The following is a 20,535-nucleotide window of genomic DNA, read 5'->3' as shown; positions in this document are numbered from 1 at the left end:
TCTAGTTAGTTAGTTATACCCATGGAACAAGTTAGGCTGTTTGTTTAAATGTACCTTTAACCACTGATGAATTTCAGTAATGTTTGTTACTGAGGCAGTAAATTGTAATTAATATAAACTCCAGCGATTGCAGACCGATAATTTATTGCAGTACGGAGTATAAGTTGAATTCGCGAAGGACACATCGGGTGAGTCAGCGTACGTGTGTACTGACAAATTCAGCATCTTCCATCAGAATATTTCATACTTAAATGTCACAAGGGAATATTTGGCTAGGGTTTTTATAAGCGTTGTCAGTTTTGATTTGCGAATTGTAAGATCCCAACAACCTGTGAAGAAAAGAAATCTAAACCAAGGTGAAAGGTTACGGAACGAGTGACCTCACCTTTTTATTTATTTTTTACTCAGACACTCACATCAGAGCTCTCACGTGGATAACTAATGGCCTTTGTCGCCATATATACGTAATTATTTTCGTCTTTTTTTTAAAATTCCTACGTTCTTTCTTTTATTATTTTAACCCTTCTGAGAGACGGTCTAATTTAGCAACATAAGAAGTCCTAAATCTTGAAAGATAAGTCTATTAAGATGGGCATGGCTTTGAAGTGTGACATCTTTTAGTTAGAAAAAGTGTCGAGAAGGAATAGGATACGTGTTACCTAGAACCCAGGCACATAGTCTAAACAAGTTATTTTTGTTCAGCGTCCGTGAAGTACTGGTTGGAAATTGTTATAGGGTGAAATTCTTCCAATTTGTGCTGCGTTGCCCACAAATTGTAGCAATAATTATGATACTTCAGCACTTTGGGGTCTGCCCCAGGCGTTGAGAGTGTGGAACACCGTCAAGCTCTAAGGTTCTTGATTACTGTTCACGTTTTAACTGATGTCATCTTCATACGTTCCTTAGTGTCTTGTGAGTAACAAGCAAGCAATAGTAGCCGATTACAAGGCCCCGCCACTATCCGGAGCCAGTTATGTTCATTCCACTTTAAATAATATCGGCACGTCTTCTTTTCTAAGTGGCTTCTTCCTTCAGTTTTTTTTTTACTAAAAATTCTATGTCTCGTTTGTCTCAATCTTGGTTTAATCTCCACAATAATATTCGCTGAAGAATTCAGAGCTCCTTATTGTTGAAGTCTCGATATCCTCGTAGCGGAGAAATATCGAGTGACTTGGGAAATCGACGAAAATCGATCGAGAATCGATCCCGGTTCTTCCACAATACAGATACCTGATATACCAAAACTCATACAGATCTGTAATTTAGAACTAGATTACGTACAGATTGTTCCAGGACTATTGTACGAGTTTGCGTAAGGAAGTACTTCTCATAAAACATTGTCTCGTATTAAATGAGTCCAAATGCAAGAGTTCAGACTGAATGTTTAGATTTTCGAGTCAGATCTGTTCCGGTCTTAACTGTAAATTACATTTTGAACGATATACTAAATTTTCTTAAACCATAGTTTACATGCGCAATACGTAGCAGTTTAGATGCACTTAAACCATACTTCGAGCCCAGCGACGGAAATATGACGCAAACCTCAATAGTCTAAGTATAAGGAGTCGTCGTACTCTTTATGTGAAATTTACTCCGAAAGAAAAATATGTAATATCGTCTCGTTAGTTTAAAGAGATACGGCCAGGGCGTGCCTTGTTAGTTTCCATGGTGATAGTATTAGTCCTGATTTTTTGTTTTGTTTCGTTGTAGGTTTTTCATAGCTTTTTATTGAATCAGCAGTGGAAATAACTGACGCTCGAATAAGTAGGTTGTGCCGTATAATTTGAGAAATGGTGTGAACAGGTTGTAGAGAATTTGTAAAGCTTCAGCATCCGGCACCAGGATACCAGAAGACTGATTTGTTGACATGTTCAGTCAGTTAGCACTTATTGACAATTCATAAGTTGTTTCACAGATTCTTGGTACATTCCCCTACTAATGCCTAAGCGTGTTCTAGGTTTCTGTGAAGTCTTAAACCTTACCTTCTTAATCTGTTATACAAATATTGGCGTGAAATTTAACGGGACGAACATTCTTTTTCTATTGACAGTGATACAATTTATTGTAGTATTATGGATGAAGAGTTTGAGAACAAAGCGTTGGAGATAATATCTTGACGTATCGGCAAGCGTCAGAGGTTTTATAAACACGACATTTTACTCGAGAATCCTGTCGTGAAGGTCGTGGGGGGAGCTTTAAACGCAAATGGGGAAAATACTATTTAAATAAAACTTGTAGCGCTCTGCGGTGAATTATGCAGTTCCTGTCGGGAGACGGGAAGTGATGGTTGCGTTCAGTTTATCATTGAACCTTATGTGTACTAGCATTATTTAACTACAGAGATTGTGGTAAACCGAACGAGATATTTGGATCGTTACGAATGTTCAACTAAACGTAGTTCAGAGCAGGTTCTATTTCAGAAGCCGATAGTAGCTCACCTGATTAAGAAACCTACCATTTATGAAATCTGAATGTTAATTATTATGTTAATAAATGATAGTCGAGTAGGATCTGAGGTTTTCACGGTGGTGAGTCTGAAGATGGCTGTCTTCAGGGTTGAAGTTTACGGCGCAATAACCTAGAACAGTGGGCACACATGAATAGGATAGTAACTGATTTAATCGTTGGAAGCTGAAACTCGTCTAAATTATATTTAAGGATTCAGTCCGTACCTCTAAGAAAACAACACTTCTTAAAAAAAAAAACGGTTGAAGGACAAATTCGCTGTTTATTCTGAGAATCTTACGGAAACCCACAAATAATAAATGTAGAACTGTTGATTGTTAACGCAGGTGGCATGTAAGATATCTTATAATTTCTGGCCATATTCGGCCCGCGGACCAGGTGTGTTGTGTGTATTAAATTAGGTCTACAAGTCACATATACTTGACAAAATGAAACAAGAACGAAGCGCTCGGCGTGACCGCTCGTGTGAGGGCTTGTCATGCGGTGCTACAAGGTAATTATCGCCGATGATGGGAACAAAAACAATGAACAAGTGAGCGCTCCTTCGCGTGCTTTGTATTGTTCGAACTTCTGAATCGTCTTTCTTATGTACATTTATATTCAAATTACATGACGTCAGTGTTACTAATTTTCAATTTTTTTATTTATTATTTTTCGTTAATGTAACATATTATTTGCAGATTACTCCACTGTGTAATCTCTGGCCTCGTTCAAATTGCTGTCACTTTGATCGTGACATTTTGTTATGATGCGTGTGGTTAGAAATGCGTTTTATCTTTTTAAAGCAGAAAGGATGCAGAACAAGGGCAGTGACGGCGTTGAACTTGGTCCTTAGCCTTTAAACCAGGACTAACATAGCTATATTTTCTCTCTGGGATTCCGTTTAATTATATTGAATGTGTAGTTCACGTATTTAATCTGGCTAAACGGCGTTACATGAAAGCACGTGACAGATAAAGTACCACACGTCCAAAACTTCGATCTCAGAAATCACAAAATCTGTTGAACTGATATTCTTAAAGGCTTTAATCAGTAAACCTGGTATATTTATTAGTTATTCAGAATACCGGTGTTATGTAAGATTTGAGGTTTTCACAGCGATGAGTATGAAGATTTCCGTCTTCTGGGTTGTTGCGCTGTGTAGTCTGGTCGATGTTAACCAACGTTTCGGAGGTCATACTGCCTCCGTCATCAGGGCGATTCTTAGTATGAAGATTTCTGTCTTCTGGGTTGTTGCGCTGTGTAGTCTGGTCGATGTTAACCAACGTTTCAGAGGTCATACTGCCTCTGTCATCAGGGCGATGAGTATGAAGATTTCTGTCTTCTGGGTTGTTGCGCTGTGTAGTCTGGTCGATGTTTACCAATGTTTCGGAGGTCATTACTGCCTCCATCATCAGGGCGATGAAGATTCCTTTCTTCTGGGTTGTTGTGCTGTGTAGTCTGGTTGATGTTTACCAAAGTTTCAGAGGTCATACTGCCTCCGTCATCAGGACGATGAGTATGAAGATTTCTGTCTTCTGGGTTGTTGCACTGTGTAGTCTGGTCGATGTTTACCAATGTTTCGGAGGTCATTACTGCCTCCATCATCAGGGCGATGAAGATTCCTTTCTTCTGGGTTGTTGTGCTGTGTAGTCTGGTTGATGTTAGCTAACAACCCAGAAGACAGGAATCTTCATACCTGTGTTAGCTCACAAGGCATTGGTGGTGTGATATACTGATGGAATGAAACTGTTGTGTTTTGAGAAGAAATTTTAAAATTGATTATGCAGATGCTGGTGCTGCCGGGGTCGAGGGTCATGGACCGGCTGAGCCATGAAATGGCGGCGCGAAGGGACCGCCAGGTGAGGCTTCATTCTGTACAGACAGACCTGGAGTTGGACTTGCCACCCAACATCGCACTTCCTGATGGCGAGGAAGTTCCATATGGCAGCTCCACACGCCTGCAAATACGAGATAATGAACAGGTACATTTAAAAACAGTGAACGAACCTTGGATCAGAGTCCTAAGCTGATAGTCACTCAGATGGTAAAGAAATTACCTGATTTTTATTGAAGCAGAAGTTCATTATTATGTTCACCACCATTTGACTGTATCCAGAACCAGCTGAATCAAGTCCACGCCCTCACACCCCATTTCCTTAAGACCCATTGAAATATTTTCCCATTTATGTTTTGGCTTTCCAAGTTGTCTGTTCTCTTCATCTTCTAAAAGGTTCTGTGTTTCTTTTCTGCGTTTCACCTTCCTTGAATTGATCACCCTAAATATTATTTGATGAAGCACACAAATTACGAAGCTCCTTATTATGTAAATTTTTACATTTTCCAGCTTCCTCTCGCTTGGGTCCAAGTATTCTCATCGTCACCCTGTTGATATGCATCCTCATGCAAAATATTAACTGAATTCATTGCTTCGTACCAAAAGTACGAAATATTAAGAAGTAAGGTAAAGGACATTTGCATTTGTTGTGTTATTATTACAAATAACTTCTTAATACAATTCATCTCTAAATATAAAATCTTTTGATTCTGCATAACTAATTGGCATTGATATTCATTTATCGCAGGTACAGATCTGTTGTATGATCTGAAGCTTTCGCAGCAACCAAGTATAATGAATTATTCTCCTCTGATAACAAATACAAATTGTTCCTACATTTAATTGTGTATGCAGTCATATATATACAAACTGGTTTATGAGATGGGCAGGGCTTGTAGTTTAAAAATACATTCTAAGTTTCAGTTGGGACACCTCATGGGAATGCATCGTTTGGGAGATCTCAATGCGGGTGGGATTATTATTGCAATGCATCTTAGAGAAACAGGATCTGAAGATGTGAGCTAGATTGAACTTAACCAGGAATCTTTGCTACCGAACAGCAAGGAATGTGTTGTTTAGGTAAATAACTATCATCTGCTCAAAGAAGACTCTGTATTATGGAGGGTTTTTTCCTTTCCACAGACAACAGAAATATTCTTCTTCTTCTTCTATGGCTCTCTGGTCCGTATTCAGTCCATGGCCTCCTCATTTCTCCTCTTCCATTAGGTCCGTCTCTCCGAGGCTTTGATTGAGGTTTTGAAACATCTTCCTTTTTACGGTGCAAGGTTGTTAGCCTTGCGACCAACCCCCAACCTGGAGGACCAGGGTACCTGTCTTAGTCTGACCTCTCCCCCTCAACCAATCTGGCTAGGGAGGCCCTACCAATAGCTAAGCTACCGCCAGCATTGGGGTCACTGAGGTACTCAAGCCCCACCACCACGACAAGGTGCAGGTACCATTAAGTGGGGGACAACAGAAATATATTATATTAAAATTTTACTGCAATAACATCAGCTTTTCTGCATTTCAGGAGAGTGAAATCTACCAAAAGTGTATCCGGCCACCACCAAACCGCACAGTGTTTGATGGTGAATCCCCACCATCATACCGGTCAAGTTCAGCAGGTGTGCTTGGTAGTGGGGATTCTGGAGACTTGTCAGGTGGGTGTAGTGGTACGACGCGAGTTATGCGGTGTCACAGCGTGTCAAGCGGCTCTTCATCTTCAGGGAGCCCCATGTCCACAACGACCACCGACGTGTTCGTACCTCCATGCTTGAACGACATGTCGACCTTCTCAGACTCGCGTGTGGGAGGTAACGTCGTTGATCTTGAAAAACTTCCTGTTGTCCTATGTCATCAGCCTGAAGAATATGGCCGAAGAAAACCACCCACACCTCAGCGTGGGGCCGTCTGACCACCGTGTGGCCACGACTGACCGCCCCTACCTCCAGGGGCCGTCTGATCAAGTGGCTCAGGTATTTAAAAAAAAGGAAGACAAATGCAGTGATGGTGATTTATGTCTTTCAATGTTACTTTCAGTTCTGATTCTTGCATAATCACAAAAAATGCCAAATAAAAGCAAACAACCATATTCTGTTCTGAAAACAGAGTTTGAAAGTTTTGTTGTGGTGGAACATGTCATTTTTAGAAGCTGATGATGAAACTGGCAGAGAGATTATTGTTATTGTTATCGTCTGTAGTGAGAATACAGTGCAACAAAACTGAAGCAACAGTGTACAAAAGTCCCATCAGAATGGTTAAAATTATTTTTTGGGAACAAGAATTGTTAGTACGTGGAGGGGAAAAACTGCTGTTACAATGTGCGTGCATTCTCGTACAGTGCCCACGCGTATTTGCCTTGATAACACAGATCAGTACCATGCAGTATTTTTTGGCATTTGCAGAAATCTTATTTTGTCCCGCGTCGATAGCGTTTCATATCCCTAGCACAATAATGAATTTGCTGTTCAAAATTGTAACTCTACAGTGAATTAAACTTATTCAGTAGTTTATTAGAGCTGAGGATAGCATACCATTATATGCACGCATGTGTGCACGTACATGTGTGCGTAAACACACGAGGTGTTTTGGACATGTTTTGTGTTAGAATAAAGTTGTTTTCTGTGATTCTTGGTCTCAAGAAAAGTTCAATTCTGAGCCAGCTAGGGACTTGAAATGTAAGGATCAAGCAAATTCTTGGTGTTGGATTAGTGGAACAGTGACCGCAATATACACTGTGTACACGCAATTTCAAGTAACTTTGTCCAGTGCTTGCTAATATGGCAAGCGTAGCAATCGTGTGATATAAGTCAACCCAGTTTCTTCGGACAATATAAAAATGCTTGTGGTTTTTGTAATTTAATATGGGGATGTCTCTTCAGGGAAGAGCAGTGAATAGAATTGTACAATGTATATCAGTAAGTAGGGCGGTGCTTCTCAACCAGGGGTCCAAGGAACACTGCCATTATGTTATGTTCATATTGCAGGTACCTGAAATTGGTGGTAGTTACGTGTCATGTCTATTATGAACTTAGTGAAAAATGGTTCCAAGTGACTGTGGGCTCGTGTCTGTATTTAATCTGGCCTAGAAATAGAACAGCTTCACATTTTGTGCTACTTTGAAACATTTAAATGTGTTTGGTGATCACCAGAGACATAGTGCAGACCTTTTCATATTGGGGGTAACTTCAATTAATACCCTTCTGTTTACTTCTGTCAGTGTAGCGTAAAATAAACTAAAGGGCCACGTCTTACTTTTAATGTATACAGTAAACTTTCCTGAAATGTATATATAAATTATGTCAGAGAAAGTCTGGTTTCCGGTAGGTTTATAGCCTCTGCATCTTCTCCTTTTAAGCCAAACCATAAACTTTCCTTCCTTCTAATAATTATATCACAAATTGTGTTCAAACTAAGACAGAAACTTGCTGTTTTGCAATAGGACACAGTTCTTTTCCCACAAGGAACATTGACTTTCAAATGAGTCTCCACTTAACACAGTACTTGTTAAATGATTACTGTAAAAGGTGACACAAACTTATTGTGTTACGTATGAACTGTTGAAAATGATTTCTTTGCATTTAAGCAGGTTCTCTGACACATTCTGAGTTACTTGCCTGGGGAATGAACCAACGTAACTTTATTCTGGAGAACTTCAGTGGTCATGGGTTAATCTTACACACTTTTCCCCTTCAGATTCTTTCACAGATAAAAACACAGTAACTAAGATTGTGAAGTATAGGAGGTCACCTGAGTGAACCACGCCCAAACTTTTATACTCTGTAATGGCATGAGGATGTTTATTGGTCCACATTTATACATTTTGTGTATTGACAGATCACTAAAGTAAAACCACACGACTTCGTGGTTGCTCATCTCCTTCTTCTTCTATGGCTCTCCGGTCCATATTCGGTCCATGGCCTCCTCAATTCTCCTCTTCCATTCGGTCTGTCTGTCCGAGGCTTTGATCGAGGTTTCGAAACATCTTCCTTTCTACGGTGCAAGGTTGTTAGCCTTGCGACCAACCCCCAACCTGGAGGACCAGGGTACCTGTCTTAGTCTGACCTCTCCCCCTCGACCAATCTGGCTAGGGAGGCCCTACCAGTAGCTATGCTACCGCCAGCATAGCTCTTGGGGTCACTGAGGTACTCAAGCCCCACCACCACGACAAGGTGCAGGTACCATTAAGTGGAGTGTGGTTGCTCATGCATGTTAGAATTCACAAATGAACCTCCAAATGCACTTTCATATGAATGATTCAAATTGTACTATGAACATTTGCTCCTGACTCAAGAATATCATCGTGTGAGTAATGGAATTCGTACCTGAAGACAAAAAAATCTAAGGAAGCAGAAACTTCATTCACACTCGGTAGATTACATTGTTTACTGCACAAATGAATTACGATCATATTTGTAAGTTATGCGGTAATCACAGCCCCCCCCCCCCCCCCCCCCAAGCTGTATTAACATTGTAGCCAAGTTTCCTTCTCATTTGAACTTGTAAAGAATCTCTTTTCCTCTAATGCTGTGGTCTTTAGTCATCCTCACCCCTAAACATCCCCTTTTTAAAAAGAAACAACACACACATGCAATACGGGTGATTCCATGAATCTTCCAATGGGAAACCAGTCTAAAGACCTAACCCCTGCTGCTGGGTGCCTTTGCATGCCCCCAGATGACACTTAAATGAAGGTCTGCACTGTACTGCTACATATTTTACTGCAAAAGTCCCTGATGATCTTTGTTTATTGAGTCTTAATATTTAATAACAAAACATGAAACGAAGTTTAAATTAGTCAGATGAAATATAAAAAAAACATGAACTCTGCTTTGGCAAAAGGGCCTAATTGTTATGTTGATGGCTTATTTCTGAAAGATATCTTAATGCTGCTAACATCCCATCAGTCCACTGTTAAATATTTTACTGATTTATTTTGCTAAATATTCAGATAATGTTTACATGTCTGTGGGGCTATTCATCTACTACTAGCAACAAAAGCTAGCTCCTTAACAAAATCTGTTTAGCTGAAATATTGCTTCCTGAATGTATTTGAAACTAATTATACCTCACTTTTATCAAAGATAAATTTACTTCAAGTTATTGTCTTTCTAGAAATTATTACAAATTTAATAAAGGCACTAGGTAAAATTGTTTTTATCTTAATTTATTTATTTGTATTGAATACAGCTGGAAAATCTGTTTTGTAATGTTAATTTTATATATTTTTGTTAGTTGGAGATATTGAAAGTAATTTATATTCATCATGGTGTCATTAATGTAAACAAATTAGTTTCATGCAACTAAAAGCACATACCATCCGTACCATTACCACCATGTTAATACACCTTGCTGCCTTTATAGCATTTGGAATGTTGAATGATTTTAAGTTGTCCTGGTGCCTAAACGCCGTATTATGAATGCGTAGAGGGGGCATGAATGCAGTGTGCCACACATTATAGATTTTGTCACTAGTTGGTTGTGAGTGGGTAGGTTCATGTTCAAATCATGGATACAGAGCTGCTGAGTGTCCTGGAGTCAATTTGGATGTGTATAGAATCAGACCCCAGTCATCCACCCCTACCCTGGCTAATTTATTTTGCTGTGATCTGTACATTACATGCATCCAGATTACAAGAAATGCCAGTGTCCTTGGGTTACCAGAGTGTAATTTTTGCTGCAGTCCAAGAATTTTTTTTAACTCACAAGAATTGCAGTTTTATAAGGGAATCATATATTTGTATGATTTGAGGTCATATGTTTGTTATCTTCACATTTTTTTTTGCCACTTTCAGTTCATAGTTATGATTTAAACCACTGTTCCTGCATGACAGGAATCAGTGCCATTTGTACAATAAAATATGTACTGATGATGTTACTTGCATAAGACTAAATGTATCTGATACCAAGCCTACAGAAAATCAAATGATTACAAATAAAATCAGAATCCCTATCATAACTGCCACAGTTTTTGTGATAACAGAAGTGTCATAGTACTGCCATGGAATTTTTCAGGGAAAGAGAACAACGTGTAAGTTGCTTAAGACTTCAGAGAGTTCTCCTGAGAACATTGTAACGTTTAACTTTTAAGTGGATTTGTGTTAAAAATATATACTCTTCAATTGTTTGGAACCAATTTCTAAGTTATTATGATACTAAATTACATCTTAGTATCATTCATCTTCTATTTTTATTATTGAGTTTTACAATATTCCATTTCTTTTGGGAGAAATGTTGCTTATTTAATCATTTGGATAGAAAGAGTCGTGGGTTTGATACGTGTCTGTAAAATTTAGTAATAATTCTTTGTACTTGTGGATATTGGAAGAATGTCTGAAACTTTAACCAGAAGTTAGTGCAAGTCTGTGATTGCTTCTGCTTTGCATCAGTGGTTCTCGTTTACTTTCTTCCGTGTTCCGACTTCACAATCATCCATATCACAAATCTGTCTGCAAGTTGAAATATTATATTAAATTCACAATAGTTGTTTTTTTTTGCTAATATAAATTACAAAATCTTAGATAAAATAATCTGATAGTGCATTTAATTAAATTATTTTAGTGAAAATGTATACATGCACCAGTTGGATGAAGACTATAAAAACATGTAAAATACTTAATGTTACTAATACTACTACAGGATAATAACCAGAAGTAGTTCAATCCACTCCCTTCCCCACAACCCATACTCCTAAAATCCTTCTTAATGTTATCTCCCCATCTTCTTCTCAGTCTTCCAAATGGACATTTTGCAAGACATTTTTCTATGGAGATTATGTGGAGCATTCCTTGTCAATCACACCATAGCCGCATGACTAGCCAATCCTAAATTCTGCTATCCTAACAATACTGGGCGGCCTGTATAAAGCATGAAGTTCCTTGTAGCGTAATATCCTAAATTTCGTATTTTATCTTGGGTCCGTTTATATTTCTGAGTGCTTCATTTTCAAACTCTTGTAATGTAAGCGTATACTGTATTTGGGCATATATGGTTCAAAATGGAATAACAGTGTTTAATATTGCCACTATCGTCAGTATTTGTCCCTATTTCATATGAAGCATTTTAAACAGATTTTTCATTCCACTTTCTTTGTGAATAACACGCAATTTTGCCTTCTGTTACGACAGAGATTGTTAATGATAATGTAGCTTAACTAAGCTCTTTTGTGTTGTGACTTATAGAATGAGAACCACTGTTGTACAAAGCCAATAGTGAGTGCAACCTAAAAGGGTTGTAGAAGCTGCTTCTTGGCAAACTGGTGAATTGTGAAAGTATAAGGTTTAAAATTTTGTAACAAATATTTGTTACTGCACATCATGCCATAGCTATTTAGAAATTGTTCCCATTGCAAACTGCTTACAACGTGAAGCAAGTAGTAAGTAGCCTTAAATAAATTATGTTTATGATTCAATGTGGTGGTACAGTTACCAGCATGGAAGTCCACAGGTAGTCGCAGTTTTCAAAGAGCTGTTTTGTTATATTAATACTATTAAAATGGATCTTAATGAAGTAGGATGTAAGGGTGTTCAATGGCAGACTCTTGTGAGCATGGTAATTTGTCTTTGAGGTCTGTATTTCTTTACCAGCTAAGCAACTATAAACTTGTTTTATGAGGTTAGCTAATATTATCACAGTTCTAAGTTATAATGGCCATATCAGCTGCAGTAACACTTAACCTTGCCTGTTTATAAATCATGGAAACTTTTATTGACTTTAAATATAATATTGATTTTTTATGTGATATTTCACAAGGATGAACAAAAGAATACAGACATCTCTGTAAACAACATCTGTTCATATTTTATTTCCTGTAGGTGTAGGTTTTGCTCATTTTTACAATACCTTTGCTGGATATTGTAATGGATGGACTAGTCTTATTAAATTAAAAAAATCTCAATAAAATCAGTTATTAAATTAATACATTTTATGTCATTAAGAGATTAGTTTTCACTCTTAATATATTTATATCCACATAATCACATCAACATTCATCCACTTAATTATTATTGGTAAAATATTACAGCAACAAAATACAGAAAGTTCTATAATGGAAGGTTCAAAACAGTAAAAAACAGTTTGTGTTCCTAAACAGCATTAGAATTATAATAGAAACAAATTGTATCTGATATTATTTATTGTTTTGCTCTAAAATGTGTCACCACGGAAGTCCACTGGAGTCCAGCAGAAGTGGGAATTTCTTGTACAGGTTGAAGAAGGCAAGAAATAAATAACTGAAAATACAAAATCATTCAAAAATCCATCAATGAATGTTGTCGAGGAACTTAAGTATGTAACTTTTCTGAAATATATTCTGAAACTCAAGTATTTGTCCAGTAGCAAATAAAAATTAAGGAAATGACAGAGGAATGCATTAAAGGGAACTGTGTATTATTTCATTCATGTAAACTCATCCAGTTACTTTTCAAAAAGCAAAATACTGAAATGTATTAAAACTAATTTTATAATGTTACGGAGTGACAAATGAATTTTAAAAGAGATTAAAAGGAGAATTAATAGTGCAAGAAAATGTTACCAGTTACTGACAGGTGTACTCTGGAAAGGGTAAAATCTGAGAATGGAAAATTGGCTAATTTAAAAGTTACTAAATGTCCATGTTAATGTATGGAACAGAAATTTGAACACAGAGCAAGGCAGGTATTAGCAGACTCATGCCATCAGAGGTGGGGTTATTAAGGATGTATAAGAACAAAAAATAAAAGGGAGATAATAAGAAAACAATTTAAAAATAACACCTTAAAAGGCAAATGAACAAATAATAGAATAAAATATGGACAGAACAAATGAACAGAGAGAGAATCTTAAACAAGGTTTTCAACATGAAAGTAGAAGGCCCAAGATTAAGACTAAAATAAAGATGGGAACAAGACGTTAGGGAAGATGTTACACAGAAAGAATGAAGGAAAAGCATGGGAAGAAATTGATGAGGAGGAGCTGCAGTGGGAAGACGGAGAGAGATGGAGAGACTTGGTTGTCAAATGATGTATTCAAAGTGGCAGCATCTTAGGAATAAGAAGATAATTGTATCTATTGCTCTATAAAGTTTTTAAAATTGGAGCACAGAAAAATTTCAGACTGCTACTAAAGAATAGATGCTAATGATGCATGTACTGAAAATGTTCGTACTTGACTGCCCCCAGAACTATTGTGTTCAGTGATATCAAGCACGGTGTTTGTGATGTGAATAAATAAATACAAGTGAAACCAGATTGTATTTTGTGAAGACTATGTTTGTTTATTTTTACATTTTACGTCATATTGAAGACAGTTATTGAGTGATGGATGTTGAAATGATTACTAATGATTGGCCAGGTAGGAAGTGCTTGAAGTTTACTTTGAAGAGCAGGAAGTCTGTTTGAGTGTAATACTATAATGCACTGTACTACTGGCAACAGTTCTTCAAGTTGGATTTTTTCTTGCTTGAGAACTGTGAATTCTTGTAGGTGACTGTTCAGGCTGCATGACAGTGTCTTCTAAAATTAATAAATATGATTTGATAATGGCATGTAATTTGTCATTTTTCAGAATGCAGTTATTTGCTTTAAGCTGTGAAATTTTTACCAGGAGTAGATTTTCCTTTGTGACGTGCATGTCGAGCAGTAGTCAAAGAAATTTAGTCATACATTTCCAAGTGCCAGTTATCTCCTCAGTTTTTGAAAACCAGTAAAATAAATGTGAAAATGATACTGGACAAACAGACCAAAAACAGTCATGATAAAATAATAAAATTATTTTGCCATTTTATGTAAGATATGGGTTATGTTCTTCTAGCCTGGAACCTGCAATATTTTTACTCGTGGGAAATTTCAAAGGAAAGATGGACAGAAATAATCTTTACAGATATGCAAATCTCAGAAACTTTACAATTATGTTACAGTTTAAATTTGTCAGAAATTGATTTGCATAACCCCAAAACATTTTTGAAACATTAGGGGTATTTAAGGACTGCGGACAAACATTAGAATCTTTAGTAATGGTAAATTATTATAAATAATTATCTTTCTTTAGAAGGTTTTATTAAGTTCTTTACTCCCATCATGAGAGAATACATTAATTTTTCTTTATCAAAGAACTCCTATGCACAATGTCTCCTAACTGCATGTTGAAAGTATAACTGTGGCATTCTATGCTAGAAACTGAACAGAAAATCTGTAATGCATTTGAGGTGCAAAGGGCTTAGATATTTAGATATGAAATGCTTTTAGAGCTCAAAATCAGTCTGAAACACTGAGCATAAGCATAATTGTAACAAAAGCTTATTACAGTAGTCACAACTATATTTGTTGTTGGTCACCATTGCAAATTTCTGAATGGTGTACCCATGACTGTTGTATGCAGTGTGGTACTTCTGTTTTGTTTCTCATTTCTTTTACTGCACATTACACAATCCAACAGCTCCTTATGAGTGTTCACCTTTGTACAGTTCTGAGTGTGCCACACAAGTAGAAATCCAAAGGATTAAAGTCTGGTGAGCGAAGTGGCCACTGTACTGACTTATAATGGCCTACGCAACAATTCTGTAATATTTATGTTAAGTGAAATGCTGCAGCTCTTCTAAAATGTGGAGGTGCCTCAGAATGACTGCTTATGGAGTCAGTTTCAAAGAAATGGTATTCCTTTAAGTTTAATGTGAAGCTGACTGCTTGAAAATTATTTTCTGTTTGATGGAGGAGAAGTTTTATGTGATGATCATAATGTATAATGCGTGAAGCAAATCATTGCTACCATGAGCAGGGGTTTAAAAATACATTTAACTCTACGTGTTGTATGCCAGTTAAAAAAGTGTGTATGAGCACAGGAAAAAAAAACAGTGTTCTTAACCCCACAGGTAGAGATTTGTGTCTGCATCTTTCTCCCTTTCCACTTTCATTTATGTGTTATGATTGCTAAAGTTTTCCACTCACAGTCGACTTCGACATCATGTAAGATTTTATGCACAAAATGTGCTGAATAAATTAAAGCAGATTTGAATGACCAAAGAATATGGAGAGAACAAAGACAGCAATGATCAAGAATGAAACAGCATTTTGTGTGATTTAAAAGTAGTAAATATGAAAAGGCTTTTCTTTTCAACAATGATAATTTAGAAAAGTTATTTATGAAGTCACAAAATACTTTTTGTGAGAAATATCCATTCTAAAGTCATAGATTTTTAAGCACCATATTTTGTGGGTAAAGACTGCATTTGTCATTTGTTCTGCTGTAAGATAGATATTTATATGTATATAAACTGCAACTTTTTATGTACTGAAGATACCTTGTTGTTAAATTTTTAAATAGATTTTAATCCCTGCTCAGAAGGATCCAAATGATAAGACTGATATTGGGTATTAAAAGTAATAAAATGAATTCTAAGATATTTGTATTAATATTTATGCTCCAGATTAATTAATGACACTTTACCACCTAAATTTCTAAGATGATTGGAAGATTACTAAAAATTGATAAATTACTTGCCAAGAGACAGCTGTCACAGTATCATAAAAAAATATGAAAGGAAAATTCAAGAGCATATTGTTGATCAATTTGCTTGTGACAATCTATTTATCACTTCCATGTTTTATATTGGTATAAGTATGCTGGTTTACTGTGAAAAGTTTTCAGTGTATCATATATGCTACGGAAAGGTCGATAAAATCCTCTATAATGTTTCAATATTTCTATCTGTTTGCATGTGGTTATTGTCATGGGATTTGTTGGCTTTCAAGCAGAATATTTTTCATTAGAAGGGCAGTGGCTAAATGTACATTTCCATGAGAAATATATATCTATAATTTTCTCTTCAACATGACCATATATCAAGTGCTTTTTAAGTTACCCTTAGAAGTTAGTGAGTGTGATTCTTAATTTGGTTACATGCATGTAATTAATTACCGAATCATATTTCAGTCACTTTTAAGAAGTTTGGTATTGGACACATCAAGCTATAAGGATTGAATATGTGTGTAGATGAATCAGGAAGTAGCTAGGGAATGCATCATAAAAGAACTGAAGAAATAACCTGTAATGGTTATACGTAGAAGTGGTTAGATCTATATCTTGTAATTTATTTTGCCATTGCTCGAAATAGACTTCTGGCATAAATATTTAAAGACTGTTTTAAGAGTATTGTAATGTAATGTAAAGTCTCATGAAATGGATTTTACAGCAGACTGATTTTATTTTTAAAAACAGATTCATAAACCAGAGAAATGAATGAAGGATTTTTGTAACTTGTTTTACACAGCTGAGTGTGAAGTAGAGTATCACATGTGTTCGGTACTAGTCTCTTTACAGAAGTGAAAACCATAGTACCTTATAGACTGTTGTAAATCATATGGCTTGCGATTTACCAAACTGTGAGGCCTTCATTGACTTCAGTATTGATAATATTCAGTGCACAATAATGGTTTTGATTAAGTAATATTAATATGCAGATAGTCAAGGATTTCTAAGCCATTTTTGTCTTTATTTTAAATCTCATGGCAGATTGATGAAATGCAAGGAAAAAATTCCCGGATGTCAGAAAGTTTCTTGGAATATTTTTTACAGGTTGCAAACGCTTCTTCCATAGATTATCAGCCCCGGACAGTTTTGTTTGATCTAATTTCCCTGCGACAGTGTCTGCAGTCTTTATTATTGATGCGATGTTTATCAAAGATTGAAATTTAAACATAGAGCTCTTGAGGAATTGGTATTATATATTCAGTTGTCTTTGTTCTTTATGTTATGTGTTTAGTTACCTCACTGACTCAGAAAATCTGTTTAGTTTATTACACAGACTTCAAATTCTCTCTAGCTTTGCATATTTTAACTACATCAATCGATTCTTTCAGCAAAGAAGTGTGTCTTCATGTCACCTGTGGTGTTTCTCAGATACTATAAAGACACTTTTGAATAGGAGATATGCATGGCCAGATATTACAAATCTGTGCTCAATCTTTTTTCTCTTGCTAATGAAAGCTGCATAATCGTCATTGTCCAAACTTTGTTCTGCCCTGCAACATTAGACAAGCAAGCAGTTACTTCAACACAAGGTTCATTTAAAGCATACTTCAGTTTTGCGTTACATATGTTACTTCTCTTTTGCCTTCTTCAGTTGTCTACATGTTCATATGCTCAGTGTCATTCCCTCACTTGTGGTTCTACATTTGTAATTTTCTGTTGTAAAATGTAAGAGAAGACGTACGTTCTGGTACTGGCAGTGCCTGTTGCAGGTCAATAAAAATAAAAGTTAAATCATCATCATCATCTCAAGCTACCTTTGTTTCTGAATTCAGTTTCTTTTGCATTGTGCTTGTCTTTCCATGATAGAATCCTCCCCTTTAACTTCTGGATAAAGAGCTAGAATCACTCATAGTACCTAATTTGTAAGAATGTCACCATTTACAATAGCTGTCTTGTTATGTGGATATAATATAAATGCTAGTCATGCAGTTAGAACAACATTATACGTGGTTCATGCTGCCATCTTTTAAAATGTAAGAACTGTTACTACAGAATCTTGCCATAGTATCACCACAGCTTCTTGTATTTGTAACTAATTTTCAATAGAAATATAACATTCTGTTGCATTTAGCTCCTTATATGTGATGGTTTCATAAGTTAGGATAACAAACACATACTGATAATGCAACAGTTTGTTTTTCTCTATAAATCATCATAGAAGCTGGCCATTTTGGCAAATTATGTTGCCAGCTCAGTAAGATGTAAGAAATGGTCACCATTTACAGGGGGAAATATTTCTTCTGTTATTATTTCTTTCTTCATTTTAAAGTTGATGGCAATCTAAGAGGTACAATCCCATAATAATACTATAAAATCCCTTTAAATTTTATGGGGTAGGCAACAGTAAATTGCTGTGTATACCATCTTTAATTATGTTTCCATTTTAAATTAAAACATATTATTTACTTCCTGAATCATCACAGCAGAGGAACTTCGTTTTCAGATTGTAAATATGTTGTGTTCAATCACCAAAGAGTCATAATTATTTTTTGGGCATGAATGTTGTAGTTAGAGACAAAATAAATCAGTAATTAAACCCTTGGCTGTCAAATTTTCAGTGATATTCATTGTAGTCACTCTTACAGATTTGAACACTGAATTGTAAAGGGTTAAAGAATGAGCATAAAAACTGAAAAGTAACAAAACAAGTGTAAATGTTTGTTTTCTTAGGTTAGTTGCAAGAGGTGTAAACTGTCGATGTTTGATATATATATAGCTACTGATGCATTATAATGGGTCCTTTTGCTGAAACAAAGGTACTGTAAGAATTGTATACAGTTTTAGCCTAGTACCAAGTGTTGTTAAATAACAGCAGCAGAATTTAAGAATGGCTTACAGCAACAAAAATTACTGCAGTAGATGTTTGGGTTTACATTACAGTTTCACAATGTGGATTTTTTTAAATTGATTGTTACTATTTCTTCAGGAGAGTACTCTGATAATAAATAGAAAGAAAATTATGTACATCACTTCTAAATGAAAAGTGGTATCAACTTATTTTATCGGTTGTATCTTGATGAGAGGTAAATAATAACGAACTAACGTCAGTTAATATTACAGAGGTTGAGAAGCACAGAGAGTGGATAATCAGCAAGAAAAGTAAATTGGACCGCACAAACTTTTCATGAAGGTGAATAAAGGATGGAAGATGTGATTGCTATGTGTTCAGTGCATTTGAAGATTAACTGGGCTGCATTATTTTGTGATAATAAATTATTTGTGGGCTGGTTGAGACAGGTGGGCCATTCCAACCCTGTTCAACCATTGGGTGTTTCACTCCTGGCCAAGTGGCCAATTTGGGTTTCAAGTGTTTTCTTTTAATTAGGTAGTAGTGTTAGATATATCTTTTAAACTGAGATATTTCAGTCACGTTTGAAGATGGTGTTCCATATGGTCTTTGTCTTACAGCCTCAGTATTGTGATCAGTGGTGTAGAAGGATTAGCATTATAATTCACTTTTTATCAACTAAATAATATATTTATTCATTAATAAAAGTGTCATAAAATTATTGAGTGGATTTTATAAAGTAATAATAAGTAATGGATCAAATTAAATCCATTTAATAAACTTAAAACTAGATAAGGCATGTTAAATTTTGTTTGAAAACATGTATTGGTTTGCTGACACCTACATATATCCTGATTCTGACAATACATTCTGTAGCATTCCCAGGGTAAAATATCAGTGGAGGTTCTCCAGTGTGAAAAAGAAATTAGTATACGTAGTGATCTGTTGGTGTTGACATAAGGCTCTTGGTTTCCATGCCAGTGCATATTTTCACCTTACTTTTGACTGAATCAGAACTAAACATGAAATGGTTGGGGTACAATATTAAAATGTAGATCCTTTCTGCCAACCATCATCTGCATCTTCACAGTCATCAGATCAATTTGTGCAAAAAGGAAATCTTATCTGTTTGTGATGTTATCTAAAGTGTGGGTTTATTTCATCATGCTTGCCAGATTGACAGAAACCGTAGTGGCCAGTTATCATTCTTGGAGGTGTAAGCAGCAACAGTAACTATAAATTTATTTAGAACTTGGAACAGAGTATTGTCTTCTGCTTCACTCTGTGTTTTGGCCTTGTTTTCTATGTAATAAATTCCAAGTTTCTTGATTGTTTGATCGATGGGCAAGAATAGATTTTGCAGCCTGCTAATTAATGTGTTTATGAAGGAAAGTGAGATGATATGAATTTCATGAAGTATTTGCAAAAATTTAAGGCTGATGCTAGCCGTGTAATCACACTGAATGCTACTGATTTATATACCAATATATGACATCACTTGTCTGAATTATTATAATATTATTATAATAGTGATTACATTACTATCAAATAATATATTATTGAACACTTAATTCAAGATAGATCACCTTGCTAATTGGCAGTGCTGTAGAAGGCTGAAATTTAGCATATCATCTCTCTTCATGATCTTAGTTCATACAATCCAGAGTGGCATATCAGTAAGTGATTTTAGTCGTGACAAAGTATGTGCTTCTTCTATGAGTGTCTTTGGTAATGGTAGAACAGAACAGAATTTATTTACATTCCATAGATCCTTCATTTTATTAATTTATTTTTGTACTTATCCATAGTTTGTTGGTGGGGGGGGGGGGGGGGGGAAGAGAGAGAGAAAAAATTATTGGAGAAGAGGTACTGTTATATTGATATCATGGTCTCTGTATAGAAAGCAGTTCAACTTCCCCCCTTTTCTTCACCAAACAATACATACATATTTAAATACTAG

At 36.0% G+C, this 20,535-nt stretch overlaps 1 protein-coding gene across 11 annotated transcripts in view; it reads left to right on the top strand.

Annotated features, from left to right (window-relative positions):
* The window catches only part of LOC147873053 (uncharacterized), an 86,139-nt gene extending 66,769 nt beyond the window's left edge, over positions 1-19,370 (top strand). For all 11 annotated transcript variants that reach the window (XM_087353273.1, XM_087353279.1, XM_087353276.1 and 8 more), the window contains exons 4-5: positions 4,236-4,430; positions 5,814-19,370. In XM_087353273.1, coding sequence (XP_087209399.1) covers positions 4,236-4,430; positions 5,814-6,197 — 579 coding nt within the window. In that variant the 3' untranslated portion in view covers positions 6,198-19,370. The remainder of the gene's footprint in view (positions 1-4,235; positions 4,431-5,813) is intronic.
* The last annotated feature ends 1,165 nt before the right edge of the window (positions 19,371-20,535 follow it).

This window comes from Zootermopsis nevadensis, unplaced genomic scaffold (assembly GCF_977971745.1).
Source record: "Zootermopsis nevadensis isolate Lab colony 2312 unplaced genomic scaffold, Znev_1.0 Znev_ptg000022l, whole genome shotgun sequence".
NCBI classification, from domain to species: domain Eukaryota; kingdom Metazoa; phylum Arthropoda; class Insecta; order Blattodea; family Termopsidae; genus Zootermopsis; species Zootermopsis nevadensis.
The sequence above is the reverse complement of the archived record's forward strand: the minus strand, read 5'-3'. Positions and strand labels throughout refer to the sequence as shown.